Source organism: Ambystoma mexicanum, chromosome 1p (assembly GCF_040938575.1).
Source record: "Ambystoma mexicanum isolate Mex_15411 chromosome 1p, UKY_AmexF1_1, whole genome shotgun sequence".
In the NCBI taxonomy this organism is placed as follows: domain Eukaryota; kingdom Metazoa; phylum Chordata; class Amphibia; order Caudata; family Ambystomatidae; genus Ambystoma; species Ambystoma mexicanum.
Genome location: NC_090921.1, coordinates 992,995,866 through 993,017,715, shown reverse-complemented (window position 1 = coordinate 993,017,715; position 21,850 = coordinate 992,995,866). Strand labels below are relative to the sequence as shown.

The following is a 21,850-nucleotide window of genomic DNA, read 5'->3' as shown; positions in this document are numbered from 1 at the left end:
GGCTCCGGAGTTTACTCGAGATACTTCCTCGTGAAGAAGACGACGGGAGGATGGCGCCCCATCCTAGACCTGCGACGTCTGAACAAGTTCATCAAGGCTCAGAAGTTCCGGATGGTCACCCTCCAGCACGTCCTGGGTCAGCTGGAGGAAGGAGACTTCCTGTCGTCGTTGGATTTGGAGGATGCCTACTTCCATATTCCCATCCTAAGGGGGCACCGAAAATTTCTCAGGTTTGTGGTCCAAGGGCGTCACTACCAGTTCAAAGCCCTCCCCTTCGGACTACGGTCGGCACCCAGGGTTTTCACCAAGTGCCTTGCACTGGTGGCGGCGCAGCTGCGCCGAGAGGGGATCCACGTCTACCCCTACCTGGACGACTGGTTCATCCGAGTCAAGACGAGGGAGCTCGCCGTGGACCACACGGCAAGGACTGTCCAGTTTCTCACGGACCTGGGATTCTCCGTGAACTATGCCAAATCCCACCTGGTACCCGCGCAAGACGCACTGTTTCTGGGAGCGAGGCTCGACACAGTGTCCCTTCTGGCCTCCCCGTCGGAGGAGAGGACCAGGGCCATCCTGGGCAAGGTACAACGGATGTTGGTGGCCGACGCGACCAAGGTGAGGTCCATCAAGTCCCTCCTCGGAATGATGTCTTCCTGCATCTACCTCATTCCCCTGTGCAGGCTCCGGATGCGCCTGTTGCAGGAGTTCCTGGACGCGCGCTGGATCAAACGACGGGCAGCTTCGAGGAAAGGATCACACTCGACGAGACTTTCCGACGAGCGGTCCGGTGGTGGGGCACCCGTGCGCATCTGACGATGGGCATGGACTTCCAGACCCCAGCCCACCAGGAGACAGTGACCACGGATGCCTCCCTGGAAGGGTGGGGAGCGCACACCGAAAATCTGCACGCAAGAGGCCTTTGGCTCCCGAAGGAGAAATCACTACATATCAACGTCCTAGAGCTCCGTGCAGTGTTTTGGGCCCTCAGGTCCTTCCTTCCGTCCCTCAAGGGCAAGGTGGTGAGGATCTTCACCGACAACACCACCACCATGTTTTACATCAGGAAACCGGGCGGAACCAGGTCCCCAGCACTGTCCAAGGAGGCGCAGGACCTGTGGCATTGGGCCGTCGCCCAAAGGATGTTTCTGGTGCCGTTTCATCTGGCAGGGATAAAAAACACCATCGCCGACTCACTCAGCAGGGAGCTGCGCTCGTGCCACGAGTGGGAGCTACGGCAGGATCTAGTGGATCGCCTCTTCCGACGGTGGGGCACACCCCAGATCGACCTGTTCGCGACGGCGACGAACTCCAAGTGCCGGAGGTTCGCCAGCAGGTTTCCCCAGGCGAGGAGCATGGGCGATGCTTTCTCGTTCCCCTGGGAGGGCCTGTTCCTTTACGCGTTCCCTCCATTGCCACTGCTAATCCGGCTCATCAACCAGCCAAGGGGTCACGGTGCAGGATGATCCTCGTCGCACCTGCGTGGCCGAGGCAGATATGGTTCCCGGACCTTCTAGACTTGTCAGCGTCCCCGTCAATCAAGCTGCCGGTGGACGCGGATCTACTCTCCAGGGAAGGAGGCGCCATCCTCCCCCACGACCCGAAATCGCTGAACTTGCAGGCATGGCTCCTGCAGCGCTAGAGTTTGGAGGATACCACATACCGGCCGACTGCAGAGAGGTTCTTGCAAAGGCCAGGGCGTCCTCGACTCTTAAATGCTACGGACACAAATGGAAGAGGTTCTCTGTCTGGTGCCACGCACAGAAGATTAACCCTCTACGGATTACGGCTCCCCAAGTACTGCCGTACCTGCTGACGCTGGCCAAAGCTGGACTGGAACACGCGTCCATCAAGATTCATCTTGCTGCCATCTCCCGATACACCAGAACCACGGGGCGGACGTCCTTGTGGTCTCATCGTCTGGTGAAAGAGTTCATGAAGGGACTGTTCAGATCGTTCCCGCCAGTGAAGGCTCCGGCCCCGGCGTGGGAGCTCAACGTGGTGCTGACCAAGCTCATGGGACTGCCGTTCGAGCCTCTGCACTCGGCCCCGTTGAAGTTTCTGTCGTGGAAAACAGCGTTTCTTGTGGCCATCACCTCCGCACGACGAGTGGGAGAGATCCAGGCCCTTTCCTGCAAGGCCCCGTACTTGACTTTTCACGACACGAGGGTAGTGCTCAGGACGCACCCCTCCTTCATGCCCAAGGTGCCGTCGGACTTCCACCTCGACGAACCCTTGGTGTTGCCTGTGTTCTTCCCGTTGCCTTCGTCGCCGGCTGAGAGGACTTTGCACTCGCTGGATGTGGCTAGAGCGCTGAAGTTCTACGTGGACCGCACGAAGTGTTTTCGGAAGACGTCACAACTCTTTGTGAACTTTGGACCTGTCAATCAGGGGAAGGCACTCTCGAAGGCTTCCATTTCCAGATGGCTCTCCGGCTGTATCATGTACTGTCATCGGTTGGCAAACCGACCGCTGCCTGGCCGTCCGAGAGCCCATTCCACCAGAGCGATCGCAGCTACCACGGCGTTCCTTTCTGGTGTGTCCCTGCTGGACATATGCAGGGCTGCTACGTGGAGGTCGACGCACACCTTCACAAAATTCTACTGCGTCGATCGGGATTCCAGGGAGGAGTCCAGGGTCGGCCAAGCAGTGCTGCGCAACCTGTTCGCCTGAGGTGAGCCTGGTGAGGAGGTAAGATGCTTAATGTTGAGTTTGATGTAATGCTTAATGTTGAGCCTTTGCCACCTCCCGTGGTTGTGCATGTGTGTACTGCTATGTATTCTTTATTCATGAGCATGTGAATCCATGCCAGACCCCATGCTGGAGAAGGCACAAGTTACTTACCTGTAACTGTTGTTCTCCAGCATGGGTCTGGCATGGATTCACATGCGAACCCTCCCGCCTACCCCTCTGCGGCTCTTCACTTGGTCATACTGCCACTTCACGTGCTTCCAAATCTGAAGATGGCTGCCAGAGGCGGGGCTTAGGTAGAGGGCAGTCATTGGCTGTGGTCAGTATGACGCAGAGACCAGTGATTGGTTATTACTACGAAAGACCGATCAGAAACGAAACTGATACTGGTTTTTTCTTTACCGAGGATTCCCAGCCTGACGACGGGGAATATTCATGAGCATGTGAATCCATGCCAGACCCATGCTGGAGAACAACAGTTACAGGTAAGTAACTTGTTCCTTACAGGTAAGTAACTTGTTCCTTACAGGTAAGTAACCTGTTCCATCCAGTACCTGTAGCGGAGAGGAACGAGGGTTGGTATTCCCCATATTTTTTGATTCCCAAGAAGGACGGAGGACTGAGATCCATCTTTGATTTGAGATACTTGAACAAATTCCTCAGGATTGACATATTCAAGATGGTCCTACTGTTATCCTTCAGGCCCTCCAATTACAGGATTGACTGGTGTCATTGGACCTTCAGGATGCTTATTTTCATGTGCCAATCCATCTCAAGTACAGGAAATACCTTGCACGCACTATTAGTTTCGAGTCCTGCCTTTCGGGTTGACCTCCGCCCAAGGGTCTTCACCAGACTAATGGGAGGTGGTGGCAGCACATCTGAGGTTTGGGGGGCGGGGGAGATTCATGTCTACCCCTATTTGGACGATTGGCTGATCGGGTCACCTCAGCGTTACCTGCCACACCATACACAGACTGGGCTTCCCCCTCAATTTCAAGAAGTCACACATTACACCTTCCCAACAGCTCCAGGATATCGAGGCTGTTTTAGACCCATCCTTGGGAAAGTGCTCGCCACCCAAGGTTGGGGCTCAAGACATTATCCAGATGGTAACAAAGTTTCAGAATGCCCATTGTCTCCCGGCCTTCGAATTCCTAAGGTTGCTCGGCCTCATGGCATTCTGCATTTACCTGGTGCCAGAGGCCAGTCTGCGAATGTGATCCCTACAGTGGACTCTCCAAACTCAATGGTCCCAGGTCTTGGGACGGATGTTGGATCTATTGCAGGTCCCGATCAAAGTTACGCAGGATCTTCTATGGTGGGCCTGCAAGGAAAATATATTGAACGTGGAACCTTTATGGCAACCATGGCCTGAGACAACTGTAGTAATGGACGTCTCACTCGCGGGGTGGGGAGCCCACTGACCAACGATCTGACAGCCATCGCTCGTTGGTCTCCATCGGAGTCCAAACTTCATATCAATCTTTTGGAGCTGAGGGCAATCGGACTAGCACTGAAGGCCTTCCTGCCCTCTCAGGGGAAAGAATGTCTTTATAATGACTGACAATAAGGTGGCCATGCATTACCTCCACGAAAGAGGTGCTGTAGGGTCACTACCACTGTGCAGAGAGTCAATGCAGCTCTGGTACTGGGCAATTCAAGAAGGAATGTCTCTATCGGCAGTACACTTGGCCGGGGAGTAGAACATGGCGCCAGACGCTCTGAGCAGGCAGAGCAGTCTCCCACGAGTGGGAGCTAGCTCACAGTCCTTCAAGAGATCTTCGCACTTTGGGGAAACCCTCAAGTAGATCTGTTTGCGAACTGGATCCACTGGAAGTGTGAAAGGTACTGCTCAAGGGAATTTCCTCCGAGAAGAGCTCTAGGAGACGAGTTCTTGGTGGATTGGGATTTTCCACTGCTATATGCGTTTCCACCAGTTCCTGTCATTCCTCAAGTAATCGGGAGGTTGAAACCATTCGGGAGCCACATGATCCTAATTGCCCCGGATTGGGCCAGGAGGACATGGTACCCGGACCTTCTAGACATGTACAGCTGTTCTCCGATACGTCTTCCACAAAGAGAGGACCTTCTCTCGCAAAGGGGTCAGGTTCTCCATCCAGAGGTGAACACACTCAACCTTCACGCGTGGCTTCTGAAAGTTTACATTATTTAATTTATATCGGGCACAATGGACCCTGAGGTGTTATGGCGCATATTGAAATAAACAGAACAAACAATATGAAACATAAAACAAAATGATAGAGAATATCAAACACACATTAGAGCGGCAGTGAGAGAGTAGACTGCAAAAAATAAAATGGCGACCTAGGGAGTTCAGATTACACATGGGGAGTGGGGGAAATGAAAAAAGGCAGTTACTCCGGGGTACATCAAAGTATCAGTTTACAATTGGAGGATCCCCTAGGACCGCTCCTCTACCTCCAACTCACTCGGGGTCAGTCGTTTTTTAAAGAAACCAGCTCTGGGTAGATCTGCCTTCGGCTGGGGCCTCCCTCTGGAACTCTAAAACTTGAGGAGAACCATCTCCGGTTCCGGAAGCAGTTAAGACCATCCTCTTTTCTTCTGCCTTCGCTCCCCCTCTCCCTTGCTGACCTGTTCTCACTTGGCACCGTGAACCTGGCCACCCTCTGTCTTTTGGGCCCAGGTACCTGCTCATCCTGTCACCCTCCTGCACTGCCTCCGGCCCACGCCTTGCACTGGGGTCTGTATCTGTACCTATACAGCCCCCCTTTTTCTTCCTGCACTTATCGGACCTACCCTGTCTGCTGCCTTAAACCTAGCACTTGCAAATTGCTGGCTGCATTACCACTGTTTGTTGCCTTTGTTATTTATCGGTTTCTCCTCTGCTTCGCACTTTCCACCTCTCCCCCCTTCCATGCACTTTTCCCCTCCCCCCTCTCCCATGCACTTGTTCGTTCTCAATGTCACTGGGCCTAGTAAGATCGCTGTTTTGTTCTCTCCTGTTCCCCTCCCTTGCCCTGTCACGCTCTGAAACACTTGTGTACGAGCGCGATAGAAATAAAATATCAATCGATGATCTAAGGTAAGAGGGTAATGTGCTGCGCCCGCAACCCACTAGGACACAATCCGTTGATTGTTTGCGAACACCAGTCACCTTGGTCATTCCTAAGTAAAACTTTAAGGTCCGCCAATCTGACAACTCCAGGCCCAGATCTTTGCCGTAGCCATGCTAATACCTTGTTTCGTGATGCTTCCCTGGATTCTTTCCCCTCTGTCTTCTCAATATTGGTTATCGCCAAGTTCCTTTGATCCATAACAAAGGAATTGAATACACCGGTTAGCGATCTTGGGCATTTGTGACTTTCTCATGCGGGCTCAGTGAGGTCACAGGCTTCAAGTTTGACTTCGCCACTGTACTTTGTATAGCAGGAAGTTGATTGAATTTAGTATCAGATGGTTGGTAGGGCTCCCTTGATGGCTTGCCCCCCCGGCCAAAATCAAGCAAGGGCAAGGACACACCTGCAGGAGGGACCTCTATGAAAGGTTGAGATACAAGTATTGGGACCTCCAGGATGACCTGATGGAAGTGTTGCTTTCGGCTAGAAGGCCAGCAACAAAATCTCTGTACCGTTGCCGTTGGATTAAGGTTTGCGACTAGTGTAGGGAAACAAATGTCCTTTTCTCTGTTCGACTCCGGATGTGCTACCCTTTCTGCTTTCATTAGCACACAAAGGTCTTCACCTTGGTACCATTAAGGGTTACCTAGCGGCGCTCTCCATATTCAAGCGCTCATGTTCCTACTTCAAAATTCCCTTGGTGACTCAATTTCTGAAAGGGCTCACAAATGTGTTCCCACCTTCTGCTTTTCAGGTTCCAATTTGGGAACTTAACCTGGTTCTAAAATTCTTAAAGTGTGCACCATTTGAACTTTTGCACACATGTCCATCAAGGTTGTTAACCTTCAAGACTATATTGTTGGTTGCTACAACATCTGCACGTAGAGTGAGCGAGTTGCAGGCAATCCTCAAAGGAACCCTTTACCATATTCCACAATGACAGGGTTGTGATGAAGGTTAAACCCTCCTTTGTACCTAAAATTGTATCAGACTTCATTTTTAAATCAGAAAATTGTTCTGCCAGTGTACATCCCAGTAAAGAGGAAGAAATACTCAATAGATTGGACCCTGGAAGAGCGCTAAGCTTTTGTGTCTAGGATGTCCAAGTTGAGAGTGGACGTCCAGCTCTTTATAGGGTATACTGTACGCAAATTAGGGAAAGCTGTTACAAAACAGACTTTGTCCTGGTGGATCATTCTTATGATTTCAGAATGTTAGACTGGCGGTCAAGGACCCACCAGAGGGTTTGCCGGCACACTCCACCAGGGCCATGGTTTCTTCCACAGCCCAGCAAAGGGGGGGTGAAAGTGGTGGGGGTTTTCACATACAAAACATCTGTGATGCAATGTGGTTATCGTTGCACAGGTTTACCAAGCATTATTGCTTGGAAAATTCCCCCGCTCTGGACGTCGTTTTGGTGAATCAGTACTTTATTCTGCCCTGTGACAATTGGCAAATCTAAATTCTCCACCCTCCTCCAGTCTTGAATACTGCTTTGGGAGTCTGTCAAACATGAGGAATATGTTTTAGGACACAATCCATTCGAAGATCAAGTTACTTACCAACTGGTAACGTTCTTTCGACTGGATGTTCCTCCAACGTATTCCTCATCACCCTCCCATCCTACCCCGCTGTAGAATTTCCCATGCAATTATAGTTTTCGTTCCAACAAGGCCGACTACTGCCTGCACTAACGGCAACTTTGCTAACTAACACGAGGAGGTGAAAAACAGAACTGAAGCCAACAGGCGCCATTCATACTACTTACAACATCTGATGTCTTCTTCGACAGAGGCTGTCGAGGGACATCGACTTGAAGCTATCGACGCAGGGCTCTCTCTGCCGAAGAAAAATTCCAACACTAGATATTGCATTTGAAAGATGAGGAATACGTTGGAAGATCATCCAGTTGAAAGAACCATACCAATTGGTAAGTAACTTGTTCATCTAAGTGTTTCTTTGATGTACTTTACTTACTGGGTTCAGCGTACTTGCCTAGAGCTCACATCTTCCTCTTAAGATAAGACGGACTGCTCTGCCACTCTGCCAAGGTTCTGCGTTAGTACAGACTATTGAGAGTTGGGGGGTGAGGGGGAGAGATCTACACACCACTGGCATAGCTTACTAAAGTCTTGCATCCAAGTGGGACATTAGGCAAACTCCCCTAACAGTAAGTTATGTATGCCATATATACACAAGGGAAAGCTAAATTTATTTCAAAGCTAATAACCATCGAAAACCAATGTAATTGTTCAGGTGAGTACCGCATTGTAAAGTTATATGGTCACTGAATGCAATTCACAGGTAAATAAAACCACTGTTACAATACCTCCAGAATATTCTGTTGTATGAGTTAAGTGAATGCATACTACCAACAGTAGCAGGTAGGCACTTCTTAAAACTTTTCAGAAGCCTAAAGACTTTCAGTCCATCTCTATCTAGAAATGAGTTCTTCAAAGTCAGATTGAAGGAAAATCAGGTAAGGCATAGCTCTAGAAAAGGCGAAGTTCCTGAGGATTTTTCAATTACAGCTTTCAGTAGCAAGCTTTCGTAGATAAAAAGGTTCATGGACTTGAGGCTCCCTGAATGTGCTCAAACATTAGGCCTGGGCGAAAGTGTGTGGGTGACCACCCAAACACTGAAATCTGCACTCCAGAAAAAAAGGAGCAACGGAATGACTCGTTAAGTATTACCACGAGTACCAGAGTACCTTTGGAGTAGTGAAGAAGATGAAGCTGGTCACCTGCATGATGCAACAGCTGTACACCCGGTCTCTTGTTCCTTGCTCCTGGTGACTAAATGAGGGACTCTGGAACGGATTTCTCAGCAGCAGTAGAGATGGGATGCCCATCAAAGGATTCTTCATGCTCCAACGCAGATATGTGGTTTTGGTGCCTTTTCACATACACCATGGATGAACGGGTTACAGCTGGGTTGATTCTTCTCGCTTGCTCGGACTTCTGCTCTGGTGAGGGGTCTCTTGCCTTTAGAGGTCCGTAAGGAGTCCACCAAAGTATCGGGTTTGGTAAGTCGATGCGCTGCAAAGTAGTTGTAAGTCCCAGGATATTGGTGGTTTGAGGCCCAGGGACGACGCAGCACGTTGAGAGATGGCCCTCTCTGAAGGTGGTCTTAGGACTGACTATGCCCAGCAGTCCAAGGGAGGAAGTCGTCTTCTTCGGAACTTCCCTGTTGATTGGAAAACTGGGTCAGGATAGCAGGGGTCACTTCAGCAGGCTGCTCTGGTTGCTGGAAAGTTCTTCAGGTGTCTTTGGTCCTCTTTAGTTCTTCAGTTCCAGTGGTCTCCTTGTCTTCAGCCTCAGGATCAACGCCTTCTATCCAGTAACCGAGCCAATCGGCACTCATGATGCATTCAAACAGTGGGCGTGGGGGGATGGTAGCTGGGCTGTCGTATCAGGAAAGCCTTCCTTCCATTGTAACTGGTTCCAGACAGGCATGCCAGAAGACAAAACAGCAGCATTTAGGACTCTTCCCCTGCTTCCTGTCATCAGACACATTGGAGCCTCAGTCTTCACAAGGGATTCCTGCTGAAGAAAAGACCAACCAGAACCTCCCCTACCCAGCACAGCAGAAGGACCAAGAAAGGACAAGCGCACACATGGCGACCAAAAGAAACCAGCCACCATTTTGAGTCAATGGTGACCCTTCTCTGCATGGCCTTATCTGGGAACACAGCCAGGGTAGGAAAAATACACAAGTCGGTAGAACACTTCCACTGCCTCCAGCCATTCAGGTGTTTTTGACACTAACACGTCACAGGATCAGTGAGAAAGGGTATACAGTGTAACCCCCCCCCCCCTCGCTACTCCACTAAGGTGGTGTGTGCTGATCTCCCAAAAGGAAAGGTGAGATGGATAAAAAGTATATCTATATACTTGGGAGCAGTAATTCTCGCAAGGAAAATAAAAGAATATAAAAATGAAAGCCCAAAGGGCTCCCAGCAACACTTCACACAAGGTGTTGTGTTGCAAAAGTAAATTACAAATGCCTCAAGAAAATATGGAGGCTAGCATGACTCAATAAAATAAAGTACAACACCAATGAGGAACGGTTCCCATGGTCAGAGCAAAAGAATTAATGAGTGGGTAATGGGCTCCCACTCATTCAGGAGAAAAGAAGAGTCCAGCAAAACGTGCTGGGGTCTCACAGGTGGTGGCCCCAACATAGTGTTTTGGCCTATAATATAGTATGTTTGTACTTATTGTCTAAAAGTAATTGTCTTAAACTGTGTGGAGTCCTTGTGGACCCCTGCACCCGCTCACCTTTCTTGAGATTTATTTTTGCATTAACCACTCTCCATGCTACCTTGATTGGCTTGGCTAAACTCCCAGAATTTCCCCTGTTCTCGAACTGAGGTGTCCTCCTAAACTCTGTCCACCAGGCCAGAGTATAGCAAGCCATCTTAACAGATGGCCAAAGGACACGGGGAAACTCGTGTGGCACAGGCATTTTTGAATGTGGCGACATCATGCAATTGACGATAGTTAAAGGGATACCAAATATCCCTACCACACTTCACTATAAAGGTTATGGTTGCAATGTAAATCAAACAGGGAATTTTGTGACAGAGGGCAGAGTCCCCCTTGCTCTGGTCTTGTGGACTGGTCAGTGCCTCCATAATGGATGAGCTCTGTAAGAATAGTAAAGTAAAAAGGATTGTTCTTGCCAAAAGCCGGGTTAAAACCCAACAGCAAAAAGGTGGTGGTTTCATAGATGTCTATGGAAGAAAGCAGAAAAACGAAAATGTATCCTAAGAGCCAATTGAGAGTCCATTGTTCTGTAATACTGTGTAGCAGTGCTCCATATATGATTTTGAAGTGTATTTTACTCCCCATTTTTTACATTTGGGAGTAAAACTATTTTTTAGGCAGTAAAAATGAAAGTCCAATTCCCAATGAGTATTTTATAAGCAAGTAAAGTTCTGACAAAACGGAAATGTTTTGTTAGATTTATTTCCTTGCTCCTAGTTACTCATGCAGATTAAAAGATGCAGGTTTACTACTTCAAATCAGGCAGTTCAAATCGTAGTTTCTACCTGCATTACTGGTCCAAACATATTGATGGAGCTGTGAGGGTTAAAGCAGGGGAGTGTTGCCTCTCATTTTTTGCTGAGTATTTGTATTCCCCATTTTTATTTTAGGGGAGCATTTGCCCATTTTTAGGGAGTAAAAGTGCCCGGTACACCACTTATCTGTAGGGCTGCTGTGTAGAAAGGGTTCTGGATGTCTTAGAACATTGAATCAGCCGTGATCGTGCATGTGAAAAATGTTTCTGCTTACAGTTTATCACTTCACAACTAAAATATAGGAATATTTAAGGTAATTGAATACTTAGCAGTGACCCTATTTTTAATCACACTGTACTGAAGGTACGGAGTTGGAATCGCATGTTATTTTATTTTTATATATATTGAGTCACAGATCAGACTTGATCTACTGTACTCCTTCCTTTCAATGAAGCAAACCAAATGGAATTTATAGAAATGACTGAGGGAAGTTCCAGGACATCAAATAAAGCTAGTGTTGGGCAGGATCATGTGCAGTGCCCTTAGGGACCACTACACACAATTAAGACTACAAGTGGTAATACAAGTTCACCTTTGGTACAAGCCTGTACTACACTGTTAAAGTGGTGGCAGTAGTGGAGCAGCCAAACTTATCTCAAGAGCAAATGAGCAGTAGTAGAGCTTACACAAAGGACTACAATTACTGTGACTCAAGCAAACACTGACTCAAGGTTTTTGGTTAAAAAGTAAAAGTACATTTATTTTAAACCATCTGTTCACAAAACCCTTCACTTCTATTAAATTAAACCCACACTTCAAATAAACTACACACAACCAATTCCCCTTGTGCAGAACAATTCAAAGGTAAGTACCTTTGGTTTTGAGAGACCGGTGTTATGAACAAAATACGTTACCGGGGGTACATATGCGATCACTCTTTGACAGTAATGACAATTCGGTCTTACTAAAGATAAGCGTACCCACGGGAAGAGGTGTTACCGGAGTTAAAACACACTTAGCACATGAATCAACACAAGAGAGTTGGGGATAAAAATCATAGGCAATACTTTTGTCAAGGCAGATGGAATCAGAGGACACTTTCCTACAAGTGAATAAAAGTCAATAGGCCTGCGCTAGTGTCAAGTGGAACAGGGTTCCTGTTGATCACACGGTTGGTACAGTTCACGATTCGAGATTGCCAGGAGTACTTGGATATTGTCAACAAGAGGAAGCAAAAGTTATAAGAGGGCTGGAAGACCAGGGCAAGCCTTGGGTGAGGAAAAAGGGTTCACCCCAATTCCTCGAAGCTGGACACAGTACCTTATTCAAAGTGAAGAAGAGCTGGTGCTATGGCAGTTGTTCCCGGTAGTTCCTGCAGACTTACGGTTCCTGGAGCTTCAGTCGTGGTGACGAGGACAACGTCTGGAGCGATCTGCACTACCCAGGGATGAAGCCAGCAGCAGCAACCGCAGCAGTGAATAAAAGGTGCGCTCCTTTAAAACAGGAGAGGCTCTTCAGATGGCTATCCGGACCACTAAAGCAGTGTGCAGCGATTTCGACCAGGAAGAGGATCCTCTGACTGTGGAAGGTGAGCTGGTTGATCCCACCAGGCTCAAGGGAAGAAGACTCCGGACTGGATCTTCTTGTTGTTGAAGGGTAGGTAGCTCAGGACTGCAGCAGGGCTTCACCCGGGACTTGGTAGTTGCAGCAGCCGTCTTCTCCGCTTCTCTTCGGTTCCTTGCAGTTCCAGTGGCGACTCTGACTTCCAGCCCAAGAGTCCTGCCTTTTATGCGAAAATCCCCCATTCACACAGCCTGGCTGTCAATCACACAGCAGGGGGTGGTTGTGTTACGCTCACCTGGCTCCCACAGAGGCGTCGATCTGAACTGGACAGCTGCGGTCTCCACCAATGTGACGCGTAAGGCCGACATGACGGACTGGACTGGCCCACCTAGCTTCGTTTGCTTGGCCCGTAGGAATATTCTTCTGAAAATGGAGAAAGGGAATTAACCACCCGTGGAGTTGAGTGTAAATCTCCCCACGGATCACCTTTGATGTCCCCTCTTATAGTCTCACCTGATGGTTTGAAAAGATGAGCTCTCCATCCTGCATTGAGCGCAGGGGCGCGTTGATAACCAGTTGCTTCACTGGCTCGAAGGAATTGGTGAGTTCCAGAACAATATTGACTCTGAAAAGTATGTAGTTCGTAAGAGTTCAAATGCTTGACTTTCACTCTTGTCCGATTCCTTGCAGATTGCAGCTTGACCCTCGTGGCAACCGGTAATAGTCTGGTAAGGATTTGTATTTCCAACACAGTTCGATAAATAATGTCAATATGTAACCTGTTGCTTTCTCCCTTATTCAGGCACTGAGAGATAGTATGAAGTCTCGGGGGTATAATACCTCCGATGGTAAAATCAGGTAAGTCTAATGTGGTGAGGAGGGTTCCCCTTGATAGTCCCTTTGTTTCACCTTGCTGTCCTTTTGTTTCCCCTTAGGGGCCGGGGTTCGGCGAAGATGCAGTGGAAGCTACGCCGACCCGTGAAGAGGAATAGTACCCCCGGTGGTAAAATTAGGTAAGTCTTTGGGGGGGGGGGTTTACTAATATTCCTGTGTATTCCCTTGGCTCACCTTGTTCTTGTCTACTCCTTAGGTGCCGGAATGCGGCGGGAACATGCAGCAGGATGCAGTGGAATGTGAAGATGCTGCGAAGGCCGGTGAGTTTAGCGCGGCGCTGCAGCAGGCGAGGCGACGCACATAAAATAACTTTTCTTCCAGCTCGAAGGCGCGATGGATCGGGAATTCAGGTAAGGATCAAAGGTATTGCTCTTGTTCTAACCTTTTCTCCTTCTTTCTCCCTTTTTCTAGGAGCTCCAAACTCGAGGCGGTCGTGGCAGAAGACTGGATGCAGACTTGCAGTCACGGTGAGCGTTATGCTGCTGGATGCAGAATAACGAAGCGTGTGCTGCTCTTTGGGCGTGGTTTAAATAGCTCCCAAAGTAGTCCAGGTAAGTATTCCTCCCCAGCCCCACCTGAGTAAAAAAAATAGTCCCTAGGTAAAATAGTCCCTGCCAAGCCTCGTTTGGCTTGGAGCACTTGCAGCATGGTCTGCATCAGTTAAGCTTGCGGCATGGTCTGCATCAGGTAAGTTCTACTCTGAGCCTGGCGCCATAGGCGCCAGGACCGCACCCAAATAGCCCCTAGCAGGGGATTTTGGGCTTGCCCAAAATATCTTGATGCCTGCTTCCGGGGATGCTGGACCTGGTCTCGGTCCCCAGGGGTAGGCATCATGACAGGTTGTCCGTCCCAGACATCCCCTCCAGCCAATGGACGCAAAGTGCGACTTGGGTTTGCACGGAGACCCTGTGCAGGGGGTGACTACACCCCTCTCTCACATTCATCCCACCCAGGCACCAAAAGGAGGGCTTCTTCAGAGAAGCCTGCCAAAAGACGGTGAACAAAGAAAAACACAAGAAGGACTTTAGCAAAATGAAATGGCGAATAAACCCGACCAGAGCCAAAATTTGGTGAAGCAGATTTATGTTCGAGGCTAATACAATATATAGTATAATTGTGGTAGAAAAGTTAGGGTAGATACCACTGCCACCAGCCAAGTCTAAATGTTAAGAGCAAAACAAAGCTCAGAGAGGCACAGACAAAAAGGGATAGGAATTGACCCTTTCCAGTACTCCATGTAAAATGGGATGTACTGGGTCTGTAGTTTTAAATGACTACATAAAGTATATGACAACTTTCCCTTTTTCTGGGGGACAGTAGTCGGCCCCAGAAAAATGGAGTAATTGGGAAGTCTCAAAGACAACCCTGTGTCACTGCACTTAAGGTGCTGTGTAACACAAACAGTGGGGCTCCTGGAGTGGTGTGCTCCAGAGCCCAAGATCACACAAACAGTAAAAATACACATGGACTCTTACAAGGTGGAAAATCCAGCAAAGCTGCTGGAGGACTCACTAGGTGAGCGAAATTAGCCATAGAATGAGAATTCTCCCCAACAGCTAGCCCTTCACCAGAAGATGTCAGCCTTAAGACGATCAGTTCTACATAGGAAAAATATGCATCTTGTAACTATTTTCTTTCCTAGGAAATCATTTATTATTGAAAACTCAATCTTGATGCTTCCTTACCTGTGTATTGTGTAATCTTTTGCCGTTTCCATTTCAAACCATTTATATGAAAATATGTAGTTTCTCTCCTTGGATATTTGCAAAGGGTGTACTAGATCTGTTAATCCTGGGTGCCACTGCCACATTATCACTTGGAGCCTGTTTGCCCTTAAGGGAATCCTAGGGAGCTTAGACATACTAACACCCAGACCAGAGGGCTGAAGATAAATCTTCTTACCATGCGTATGTCTTTCCAGTAGGACAATCTTTTATGGTGACAGTCTACCAATCCTTTGAGAAATTGAAGAGGTTCATTTCAGATTGACAGCTTTTCAGTCCATCAGCCACCCAAAACAGTTTTGTACATCACAGCAATATGTATCTATTGCAGTTAAACTTCAACGGGGTATTTCAGCAAAGGGATGCCCATGTGAGGGCAGTCATTCATAATATGTTGGCGGCAGAAACAACTCCAACCACTAGATGATTGGGACCTCAAAGCGAATAGGTGCAAAACTACTATTACAGGTTGGTGGGGTCTCATGCTTGTAAGCTGTGTTTTATATAAGTGATTCAGCTTTTTGCCCTTTTTTCTTTTTCAGGAAAAGCTTGGACCTGATTGAGTCACTGTTAAGACTGGCTGAGGTGGGCCAGTATGAGCAAGTGAAACAGCTGTTCAGTTTTCCCATCAAGCATTGTCCGGATATGCTGGTCTTAGCCTTATTACAAATCAACACATCCTGGCATACCTTACGCCATGAACTGATCTCTACATTGATGCCAATTTTCCTCGGCAACCATCCAAACTCTGCCATTATTTTGCACTATGCATGGCACGGACAGGTGAGTCTTATTCCTTTTACTGAATTCATTTGGCAATATATACCATTAGTGTTATGGAATTTCTCCTAGGTAGTGCTGCAACATGATTGATTTAATGAAATGGGCTGTTCTACTGACGTTACAAATGTTTTTTATCCGCGCATAATATTTATTTTTCTATGCTTGTCTAAAGCCATTGTTAATTGCCAAACTGAATGATTACTTGTGTAGAATCTTTCCAGGTTACATTGTCAATGTGTGTGCCATTAGTTTGACCACATGAGGGATCTTAATGTAGTGTTCTCATGGACAGGGTAAATGTTAAACTGTCTCCTTTGAAAGATGCTAGTGTCATGTGTCTTATGACAACTAAAGGTGATTCTTGGAAAATTCACTCTTTGTGAAGTGACTCAAGATTAAATGTGATTTATACCGGACAATGCTGTCATTTTCATGGTCTGAAGAGTGTTGGGAGGGCTTGCTTAGTGGGATTGCGAGGGAAAAGCACAAGAGCTTTGTGCTGTTGGTAGCTTCAGTATTGAAAAACCAGTCACTTTGTTTTTAGTTGGTTGACGTGAGGTGGTGTTTTGTGTATGCGGCAGAGTTCTGTGCGATTTAGTGTCCCGTTCTGTGTTGTGCAGTGTCTGTAGTTTGCAGTGGTTTTTGTTTTTTTTCCTCTGATGGAGCAAGGTCTGATTGTTTAATGTTTGATGATCAATGTGCAGAGTGGTAGTGAATTTAGTAGGGTTATTGGTCGTTGAGTCTCTGCAGACAAATCTGTAGACAGTGAAAATGTGCAACACTAAACTGAATTTGGGTACAAAAATGGCAGGTGATATCTGAAATGTTTTTTCAGTGGAGTAGGTTGGGCTCTGACATGTAGCATGTCAACTTTTAGTGTCTGCCCTACATGTTATCTGGGATTGTAATTTTCCTTTAACAAGCAGGTGCTGAATGTAACTCCTAGGTTTTTAATATACTATGTAAGCTGGATTAACCGCTGGGGAACTACTATCATGTAGCATGCTGCAAATCTAACTTGCACACAAGATGCAGTCTATTTTTCTTGTAGAGTACACATTGTGCTTTAAGTACCTTTTTATGTGTTCCCATATGTTATTTAATACACATCCCCAAACTATTAATATCAAATATGTATGCTTGTAGGTCATCAGTTGGCCTAGGGCGTCAAATTAGTACCCGGTAGTTGTGTTAACCAAGCTAGTCTAGGGTACAAGCGGGATCTAAATGGCAGTCCGCTTTAAACCATTTCGAATTCTGGATTGTTCCTGCGAGAACTGCCGCACTAAGACCTCATCCTGTGATTTGGCACCAACTGATCATTTAGCTAACATTTTATGCTAGGTCTCTGGCCTGGCCCTGTCTAACACTTAAGTGAATGTTTTCAATTGTTTGAAGTCCGTGTTGAGGCCTAGATTTTACTTGTAGCTTGTGTTTAGAATTTATTTTCAGTATCATTTGACTCACTTCTCAATACATTCACCATGCATACATCAGAACATGGCGATTGTTAATTTTCTGTCAATGTGTTGGTTATGTTCGTTTTGGTAATAGAGTTGTACTGAATTGGAAGAAAATATTAAATTAAGCTTGGAAATAAAAGAATCTCCGAGCGCATCCATGCTCTTAACTGGAATGTGACTAATGAGAGAGCTCGAGCTCAGTGTTCAGATGAATTTTCAGAATCAACCCTGTGGGCAGATTGAGGTGCCGCCTTATGCTGGTGAGCAGGTAAATTCACTAATGCCTATTGTGACAAATCCATAGATTTTCAGCCTAATACACACCACCCCACACAATAGGGGACTGGGAAAGTTGATCCCACTGGTACCCCCCACCTAATATATCGGCAATCCCTGAACAGGGATTGGTTACCCTCCCTTTATTGGTGCCCTGTCTCGTTATCCAGATGGACAAAGGTCCCGTGAGACTTGCAGACGCATGTCTGCAGAGTAACGCAGAAGTTGGAACGTCCCCCTTTGTCAGAGCGAAGAAGAGACCACTTCAACAGTCTACTGCTGTCTGATGCAACCTACGCCTATGTCCCATCTATCCCTGCTAGGAGGAACTAACTCTAGCAAACTGAGGACTGCAGGGAAATCACGCACAGGCCGAGAAGATGGCCTCCCCCGAGGAACACTGCTGTAGATAACGAGTGCACACTGCGTCCACGAAACCAGGTCGAGTGTGTAGAGGCCCAGGCAGATCTGTAGTCTGGCGCAAGAAACCAGATAACCCAAAGACTGGCTGAAAAGAGACACCCCCGAGTCAGGGTGAATGTAGCTGGACACCCCTATGTGGGGTGAGACACTATTTCAAGACCCTAAAAGACTGCTCTCCCAGGAGGCGAGGAAGAATGGAGACATTGGGCAAACCTGAACTTTGAAACATTTCACTAGGCAACTGCTCTGGGTGACACTACAATTGGGTGTAGGGTGTGTGGGGGCGGCGGTCATAAGCCAGCCACCACTGTCTACATTCAGTATAACGTCCTGACTTGGTTTGGTTGAGTTTTTCCTTTTTGTTGGTGGCAGGGACAGGATTCAGCATAGGTTAGGCTTTGTGTTGATCAGATATCCTGACGAGCACCATTCATTTTCTGTATAGAGTAGGGTAAAAAAAACTCCCCTGGTTGTAGGATTAGTGTTAGGAGTTTTCCTAAAGTCCTACTGGTAGTAAGACTTAAGCTATCCCAGTGGTTTGTAGATATCCAACTCTTAGTAACAGTCTGTACTAACTCTGGACCTTGGTAGGGTCAGAGCAGTCGGGCTTATCTTAAGAGGAAGATGCACCAAGGAGGAATAAGACACTTTTAAATCCCTTGGACAGTTGACAAACAAGCCCTATTCCCAACAGGGCTCCCGAAACTCTAGGAGATTTCGGGGCCACAGTGCTCAACGTTATTCATGCTACGCTCAGGGCAGACAGTCATCGTCTTGGGGCCTGTCGCAAGGCCAAGGTTCCTCGTCCAATTTTCAAAACATTTGAGAGGCATAGGACGGGGCAGAACCTCACCTAGGAGAGGCTCAACCCCCTCCCAAACAATGACCCAGTTGCAGGTCCTCTCCCATGCCACTCCAGTAGGACGACGAATTTCACACTTCACCCATGGATGGGAGGGGATAACATCAGACAAGTTAAGTGTTCTCCAGCGTGGTAGGCGGGTATTGTATAGAGTTTCTACAAAAACCCACCCTACCGCCTGCCAAGACAGAAGAACATGACAGCAGAAGAACATGACAGCAGAAGAACATGACAGCAGAAGAACATGACAGCAGAAGAACATGGCATTCTGCTGGAGGAAATAAAGGCGCTGCTGGAAAAGGACACTATAGAGAACGTCCCGGCAAACAAGATAAACAAGGTTCTGATGCTTGTTAATCTGCTTAAAATCACATGCGGTGCATATGGTCTGACATCCAGTGGTAACTGCAGAGTATTGCATCTCGTCTTTCGGGGACCGAAAGGGGAAATCAGCAAAGGCGTGTCTGTAACACTATCCCTATCGTGACGTGTAGTGTTCCCAAAATCCCTCATGCACCGAGGTCCCTCAGATTGTTTTATCCACCCAAATACGGGCGACAGGGGTGTACAGAAACCACGAAACACTAAACACAGAACCCGACCGCCGGTTTTCGTTGGTTCCATTGAAAAAAGGTGAAAGCGCCAACAGGGCCATAGAAAATGTCAGTGGATTCCTCTGATCAGGTAGATCAGCAAACTTCCCCACATGCGCAACAGCGTCTTGCGACGGGGCACTCCAAAAACAAGGGCGCTACCTCTAAATCAGGTTTACATGCCAAAGCGCGATCATTCGACGCTCCGGCACCCCCTAGGGGCCCCGTAGGCCCAAAACCTACTACTAGACCTCCTAGCCTTTCCACAGGTGATAAATATTTCGCTAGGCCCTCTGACGCCGTGGTAGGCGGTAAATCTACAGATGGGCCTTTTGACCCGTTAACTCAAGACGATTTGGCAGAGATTGAGGAAAGTATTGCAAGAATTACTTTGGCGGTTGGGCTAGTACCTAAGACTTCGTTGAAACACATGGAGCGTGCCGCGGACAAGTCTAAAGACACGCCGTGGTGCCCGATACTCCTGAAACCTACGAGGACAGTCAGCCTCTGTCCAACACCCTTGGAGACAAATTTCAACGCTAAAGAGCAGAGGACCGTCTTGACCGGATTCTCTCGCTTTCTGAGCATCCTTCCCTTAAGAGATCTCGTGAAGACCCTCTTTTGAGATCAGCTTCACGTTTCCAGGAAAATCTTGACTCTCAGCCCTCTGCTTCTGTCCACCATGAAGATGTGGTCCAGATGGACACTTACCAGGACAACTACAGCGAAGACCCTTCCTTCCTGCAGGACTACCCGGAGGACCAGGCGGGTGCCATGGACCACTGGGAGGAAACTCAGCAGGTGGAAACGGAGCCATGGACACTCCCCACGCAAGATCAGGACACTGATGTTCCATGCCTGGATTCTCTTCCATCCCGGCTCGCCAGGCAATGCTTGTAAACGATCAAATGGCCTTCATTGCCATCTTAAGGAAGGCAGCAGATCACGTTCAGATCACTACTCAGGAGGCAGTACCCGAACAAGAATTTGTGGAGGACATTCTCAAGGAAACCTCCCACCCCCTCAAACCAAACAATTCCCCTCCTAAACTGTTAAAAGAAGATTGACCCCCTCCCATGTCACTCCAGCTCAGACCCGGCAGTGAACCCAAGAGTGGAAAAACTATTTCGGCCAGCTCCTTTTGGACCCTCAATATATTAAAGGCCACGCCACCCCGACTCCTTGGTAGTCACTACCACCTGGAAACGGGCAGGGGTACCCCTTGCTACAGGGGAGGCACCTCCGGAAAAGGAATCCAAAAGGTTGTATGCCCTAGGTAAGCGTGTTAGCTTGACAGTTGCACACACATTGTGAATAACACCACACTGCTTGCCAGTTATGCAGATGCAAAATGGAACCTTGTACAAGGTCGTCTCCAGGAGGTTCCTGAACCCGCTAGGTCCAGGCTTCTCACCATCGTGAATCAGAATATTATCAAAAACACTCTGGACACTGCTGAAACAGCAGGCAGGTCGCTGGCCCAGGGCACTCTACTCGAGCGACACGCTTGGCTTCGCAATTCGGGGTTCAAGCTTGAAACACAGGCTGCCCTTAAACCCATAGGGACCAATCTCTTCGGACAATCGGTCGACTATGCCCTGGAGACTGCCAAGAAAGAGCATGAGACTCTTAAGTCCTTGCAACAGATAACTCCCAAACATTCTCCCCAAAGGGGAGGCGGTTCTTGTCGGTCCTTTCGAGGGAAATCCCGTGCAAGTCAAAAGACGTACAATACGTGAAACTGGAACTCTGGACAAACATCTGGAAGCCCCGCCAACTACCCACCTAGGGGTCAACGACGCAGCAAAGGCAGAGGCCCAAACACTAGTGGAGCCGCAGCCTCTGGTCAGAAATCCAGGTCCCCTCCAGTGTCATCCCGGTCGGGGGGGCGTTTAGCATCTTTCCTCACGGCTTGGTAGGGGATAACTTCAAACCAGTGGGTTATAAAGACGGTCGCCCACGGGTACTGCATGGAATTCGCCCCACCACCACAGTTCAGAGCGCCACGCTCGCAACGCCTCTCACCGGAGCATCTGCAGATCCTGAATCAAGAGGTGGAAACTCTTCTGGGAAAGGACGCCATAAAAGCCGTCCCTATTCTTCAGGTAAACAAGGGTATTTATGCAGTGTACTTCCTTGTACCCAAAAAGGACCTTGCCATGCGCCCTGTTATAGACCTGTGCCCAGCGAACAAATTTATAAAACTTCAAAGGTTTCGTATGGTAACGCTACAGGAATTGATCCCACTGTTGAAACAGGGGGACCACATGGCTACATTGGACATGGGAGTCTGCATCTTTCATATTTCAATGTTGCCAGTGCACAGGAAATATCTAAGGTTCGTGATAGAGGACCGGCATTACCAATTCAAGGTGCTCCCCTTCGGCATTGCCTCGACGCCAAGGGTGTTTACAAAGGTTCTGGCAGTAGTGACAGCAGACCTGCGCAGAATATCCA

General features: G+C 48.1%; 1 protein-coding gene across 7 annotated transcripts in view; it reads left to right on the top strand.

The window, feature by feature from the left end:
- CNOT1 (CCR4-NOT transcription complex subunit 1) overlaps positions 1-21,850 on the top strand; it is a 2,171,110-nt gene that overhangs the window by 743,124 nt on the left and 1,406,136 nt on the right. For all 7 annotated transcript variants that reach the window (XM_069654650.1, XM_069654658.1, XM_069654642.1 and 4 more), the window contains one exon: positions 15,536-15,776. In XM_069654650.1, coding sequence (XP_069510751.1) covers positions 15,536-15,776 — 241 coding nt within the window. The remainder of the gene's footprint in view (positions 1-15,535; positions 15,777-21,850) is intronic.